This window comes from Rhinatrema bivittatum, chromosome 6, assembly GCF_901001135.1.
Source record: "Rhinatrema bivittatum chromosome 6, aRhiBiv1.1, whole genome shotgun sequence".
Classification (NCBI taxonomy): domain Eukaryota; kingdom Metazoa; phylum Chordata; class Amphibia; order Gymnophiona; family Rhinatrematidae; genus Rhinatrema; species Rhinatrema bivittatum.
This window is the reverse complement of record NC_042620.1, coordinates 340,920,699-340,926,698: the sequence shown is the minus strand read 5'-3', so window position 1 is coordinate 340,926,698 and position 6,000 is coordinate 340,920,699. Positions and strand designations below refer to the sequence as shown.

The 6,000-nt window shown below is 46.1% G+C and overlaps 1 protein-coding gene across 3 annotated transcripts in view; it reads right to left on the bottom strand.

Annotated features, from left to right (window-relative positions):
• Nucleotides 1-6,000, bottom strand: part of AFF2 (AF4/FMR2 family member 2) — a 779,982-nt gene that overhangs the window by 274,059 nt on the left and 499,923 nt on the right. For all 3 annotated transcript variants that reach the window (XM_029607748.1, XM_029607749.1, XM_029607750.1), the window contains 2 exons: nt 2,170-2,206; nt 1,868-1,919 (listed from right to left, as the gene is read on the bottom strand). In XM_029607748.1, the coding sequence (XP_029463608.1) occupies nt 1,868-1,919; nt 2,170-2,206 (89 nt within the window). The remainder of the gene's footprint in view (nt 1-1,867; nt 1,920-2,169; nt 2,207-6,000) is intronic.

Sequence of the window (6,000 nt, the reverse complement as noted above, 5' to 3'; positions counted from 1 at the left end):
TTTTTTTTTTTTTTTTTTTTTAGTTGATGTTAAAGGCCTGTCACTCCCGTATAAACCTGGAGGCCTCACGAGGCGGTGTCACTTTCTGGCTGTTCCCGTGTGGTGCCGTCCATTTAAAAGCCGATGCGGCTGCAGGCTCCCTCGGGTAGTCATAGTGCTTTTTTGACGGGACTGCCCGTGGCTGTCCGTATCAGTAGGCGCCCTGTCTTTTTTTAAATGAAACGTTCTGCAAAGCCTAACCTGAGTGGCATATTTCCTTTCCACCGTACGCACACAACCGAAGGAGAAAGACTAAAAGGCCCAGTTCAAGCGGTTTCCCACTCCATGAAATCCCCTCTCTGTGTGTGATTGGGCTCCGGGACAGAGCGGGTTCACACACTGGTCCTCAAGGTGCCACAAAAGCAGGTCTGGTTTTCTTCAGATCATCCACAATGAATATCCATGAGGCATATCTGCACACCCAATACAAAACACTCTGTGCCCCTGATTAAATGCCTTTAGTCTCGCTAGTTACATTTTTGGTGATAATTAAAGTTGCTTCATTTGGGGGCGTCTTCTATTACTGCGATGGTTCTCCATATGAGATGCAGAGATGGGGCATTGAGACACAAGGCGGTGCCCTATGGGTGTTGTTACATTTCAGGCTGCTTCAGGGCCTTGGTAGGGGGGGGTGGGGAGGGGGCGCACAGAGAGGGCCACCGACCCCGCAAGGCCCCATGACTGTCCCGGGGGTCCCGCATGGTGGTGGGGGGAGGAGGAACAACACAAGTATTCAAGGCCATTAGGGTTTACTCACTCGGGGAGGGGGTGAGGGAATCTTCTACATCCCAGTCAGTCACACCCAAAATCACTCAGCCCATTGGAAAAAAAACATTTACTGCAAAAACTGGCGGCAAAACACAAAGTTCAAGAACTCGGCGCACATTTGACTGCGTACCGGTACCGTAAGTACAGCCCACTGCAGCGAGAACAAAAATCACAGCCTCTTTTTAACCCCCCGCCTGCAAACAGGTCAGCTCCTCTTCCTTCCTGGGCCTTGTAGCAGGTGATCGCTGCAATCCTTTCTCTGATCTCTCGGTGGTAGATGAATCCCAGGGGTGCTTCCCGGGAAAGCTGCCCTTCCCCTAACACCTCCAGGTATGCCGGCCCCCCCCCCCCCCACCCACGCGCTGCAAAATCCTTTTTCTTCTCTCTCTCTCTCTCTGGAACTCTCCGGCACTCCGCCCTGGACAACCCTTCTCGTTCAAGACCCCCACCTCCTGGGAACCCTTCCCAGTGGGAGACAGGCCCCCGAGGAGCCCCCCTCGTTGGGAGACGACCAGGACTCCAGGGCTTGGAATCCTCCCTCCTGCTCAGCCATCCACCCCATGAACTACTCCCCCGCTCACCCTGGGGGGGGGGGGGGGGGGGGGGGTCCGGGGGGGTCTTTAAGGCACTCCTCGCCCCTCCCAGCCTGGGGCGTGGAGCTCCTCCCTAACACACGGGCGACACCAAAGGGCCCGAGATCCTCACGCATACTGAGGGGCACTCGGATCAGCTGAGCTCACAACCTGCAGGCTTGCGAGAGCAGGGGGAGGGCATGGTCTTACAGGCAGAAAAATGACCCCTCCTCTACATTTATTTTGACTGTAACAAGAACCTTTGAAACTAAAAATAAAGACATTAATAACACGGTGCATTTGCCACACATTTCGCCCGAGGTCACGCCGAGCGCCAGACTTGTTTGCGGGACCTCCGGGGACAGCAGCTGGAGAAGGAGCACAGGTTGAGTTCTGTCATTGTGAGCTATATATATATATATATATATATATATAAAAAAAAAAAACCCCACAAACATTTCAAAAAAAGAGAAAACTGCTGTACTCACGACTTTTGTGGAACCGACTTTGCTGGAGCCTTGCTTGCGACATCACAGCGCTCTGCAAACAAAAGGAAGGCCGTTTTTCAAAATGTCAGAAGATTTGTGTTTGAATTAAAACTGTGCCCATGGCCGCCCAGCCCTTCTAATTATGCTTTGGTTCACAACATGCCACAGCGTACAACGTAATAAAAAAAAAAAAAAAATGGAACTGATCTACTGCCGTACAAGATAATTAATTTTTCATCCCTTGTTTTAATGATGTTAAGCAGGGAAAAATATTATTTAGGCGAAAGGCAATAAAGACCTACTTTGCACATTGTATCCCGAGGTCAGATGTTGTGAGTCCTATAATGAAGAACATAAAAATGTCAGCGTTAGTTAAATAGGAAGAAGAAGGTGTGTCAGCCATTCTAAATCTACAGTAGCCTAGAGGTCGCGAGCACTGGGAAATATGAGCGCCATGAAAGCAGAGAAGCGCACGAGAAATATTCAGAGTAGTGCTAGACCTTTTAATACAGCAATAATCCCTCTCACTACCAAGTCATTGCACTGCTTCTTCATACGACAGACATGCCGGCCAAGTTTTCCTTTTGCATAAAAACTGATTGCAATTGAATGCATTATATCTATCACGTACTCTATGGGGGCTGATTCTCCCGTCTGTGGAAACCTGCAGGAGCTGTTAATGGGGGGTTAACGCAGGTTATTAGCGAACAGGCTCCATTCAAAATAATAGGGGTCTCCAACAAATAAAGCGCATTGTTAATGTGCACTGCAGGTTAGTGAATGACACATATATATCTCTGCTTTATACTTCAACGGAAGCTCGCTAGCTATGTTTCTAAACCTATGCATGGCTTTTTTGTGAAACCAGCATTTGCTACTGTTCGAAAATTAGAGAGCCCAAGACGTTGGAGGCATTATGATATTCAGAATTCTGTTTTCTGTTCCTTTCCAAATAATTTCTAAGATTCCATTTGCTTTCCTGACCACCGCTTTTCACTGAGCTGAGGATTTCAGTGTATTGCTAACAATGACTCCAAGGTCCTTTTAATAATCCCTCATGTGAAATCCATAATTGGAATTATTTTCCCCCCTCTGCCTCGCTTTGCACATGGGCCCACATTATATTTCATCTGCTACGTAGATGATCGGTTCCCCAGTCTTGCCAGGCCCTGCGATTCCTCACATTGTGCTTCATGTTTTAACCCAGTGGTGTTCAAACTGCCATGGATGATCCTCTACAAGGGTGCACACAGCTATTTCCCAGTGGAGAGAGGTGGGCCTGGAGCTGTAGCAGCCTTCGTGGGCCTGGAAATGAGCAATGGTCTGCACAGGCCAGTAGATCAGTGGGGAAACTACCTGTTTGGGGGGTATTAGGCTGGAATACACAGTTAGACCCCATTTCTTTACCTGCAGACTTCACAAATGCATCCTATATTTACAGTACATGTTGGTATTTGTCTCTCACATAGAAAGTAATATGTTCTGTATCGAATACCTTCCAGATTGTCCAGATCCACTTTTCCATCACCAATTTATTCTTTAATGTCAGATGTCGGGCCACATTTTGCCTAGCTAATCACTAAAGGCATGCCACCCCTCCTTCAAGAGGTACTTCCCTGGACTGGCAGGACCAGCAGGATCGTTGCAGGGTCAAAAGGAAGTTGAATGCCAGTAACTCTATGCATCCATGACATCACTTCCTTCTAGTATATCTCTAACAGGGGGCCATGATGGCATTTTTAAATAATCTCCCACATCTCAAGACTAATTCTGGGGCATAATTTTCAGTCATTTATGTGGGTAAACAGCCCATGTGCACCCTTAACTGCTTTTAGAGGAGGCATTCCCAGGGGTGTGCATAGGTCAGGGGAGGGAAGTGACATGTGTAGATTGCATCTCCAACTCTATGCATGTTATTTATGCAAAAATTGCCTACATTACAAGAAGGTGCAAATGTGCAAAGTACTGGCCAAATTTGTATTCAGCTGAGCGCGTAAATTCCGGCCTTTACGCGCGTGGCCGGGCCTTGCGCCCGCCGAGCCAATTCTCAACAAGGCCCGGCCGTTTGCTGCTGTACCGGGGAAGGGACCGTCGGCGCGCGCACAATGTTATAAAATCGGCGCGCCCACGTGGGCGCACCAGGAAGCATGTGCACACCTTTAAAAATCTCCCCCAGTATCGGTGATGAATTTCAAAAAGGAGGTATCCACTTACTTTCTCTTCAATAACAGGTACAAAGCACCCGTGAACTTTGTCCCGTCGCAGGCAGTTTGAAAACTGACCCCTCCCACCCTTTCTAAGTCTCCTTTTTAAATGTAAATGCCATGCAGTAATTTTATTTATTATTCTCCCTTCGGTAACTCTGTCGAATGTGATTGTATTATAATGCCTAATATCCTAGCAGGTCCTACACCGCTACCCCTTGCACCAGGTCCTGTCTTCCACTAAGTGCTAGCTCTGAAGTACCTTCCTCTCATCGGTGCCAGGACCAGCTGCTCCATGAGGCGGTCATTTATGGCATCTAAGACATGTTTCCTTCCCGTCACGTCCCGAAGAGACATTCACACAACCGATAATTGAAATCTCCCGTTGTTAGCATGCATCAAATGTTAGTAGCCTGTCCAATCTCTGTTAGCATTTCACAGTCTATTTCACCATCCTGGCAGGGTGGATTGTACTATATTCTCTCTCTATATTCCCCATCAAGCATAGATCTGCTCTGTCGTTTTGATATATTTTGTTCCCTCTTTCCACCAGACCTCTGACATAATTTTCAGGGTTTGGGGGGGGTGAGGGGGTAATTTGCATTGGTGCAAAATCTGTACCAGTTTTCAAAGGGAAAAGCAGGTGTGGACTCTCCCTTTTGAAAACTGCTGTGGGTACAAAGCACGCATGGTCATTTGTGCCTGCTTTTTATGTGGGGGGGTGGGGGGGAATTTTGCTTGAAAAGTGTTAAATAAATAAATAAATAAAACGACGGGGGTCAATTTTAAAGGAGTTCCCGTGCACAAAAGTAGCATTTATCGTAGCGATTTTCCAAAGCCCGCTTACGCACGTAAAACCCTTTTGACAATTCAGTCGTGGGGAGTGGAATTCCCAAAGGAGTTGTGCGCGTAAAAGTAGCAATTTTCAAAAGTCCGTTTACGCACGGATTATCCTTTTGAAAACGACCCCCTAGATGCATAGATTTAAACAATGCAAATGATGCAGGCTCCTTTCCTTTCCCAAACTAACCATGACCCAAGGGATGCCTCTTCTCAATGTGGTTAAAAGTTTGTGAAATGTGCAAACTAGTAACTGCGTTAAGAGTGGGCTATTTACAGGTGGCTGCTTTAAGCAGGTAAAATTGAAATTATGAAAATTGACCTTATTAGGGCAATTTTCAAAACTGAACAGGTGGGTGAAAAGTCCCTGGGTACTTTCACCTATGGATTTTGCTCTAGTTTTCAGAGACATAATCAAAAGTCAGCATTTGGTTAGCTTACTCACAAGTTATCTTGCTAAATACCACTGAATATTGACCCCATTGAAGGCAATTTTCCAAAGCCTAAGTAATTTTCCTTTGAAAATTGCCCAAGGTAAACATATTCATAGATAGTTGCACCTCCTTTTTCTAGGGATATTTTTTTGGGCAAAAAATCCCAAACTATAGGAGTTGTTTTCTCCTCATCCCACCCTAGGAATGTGTCCACCACAATACAGGTAAAAGTATATACCTTATGGCGCAACGTGCATACTTGTACCCATGCAGGCAATTTTCAAAAAGTCCTTTTATTTAGGCTTTTGAAAATTGCCTTCAATGGGGTCAATATTCAGTGGCATTTAGCAAGATAACTTGTGAGTAAGCTAACCAAATGCTGACTTCTGATTATGCCAGCCACTTATCTGGCTTAAGTTTAGCCAAATAACTCATTCTCTCTAAAATTTAGATGGATAATATACGGGCATTCTGAGGGAGGGGCTTCCAGGGCAGAGTTAAGTTAGCTGGATAAGTTATGAGGAACAAAAGTATGGAATACTTTACCAACACAACTGCGATTACAGACAGATAAGAAGAAATTTAAAGCAGAATTAAAAACATGGCTGTTTAAATGTGCCTATACAGAACATGAGTAAGATGCCCTCACAGGCTT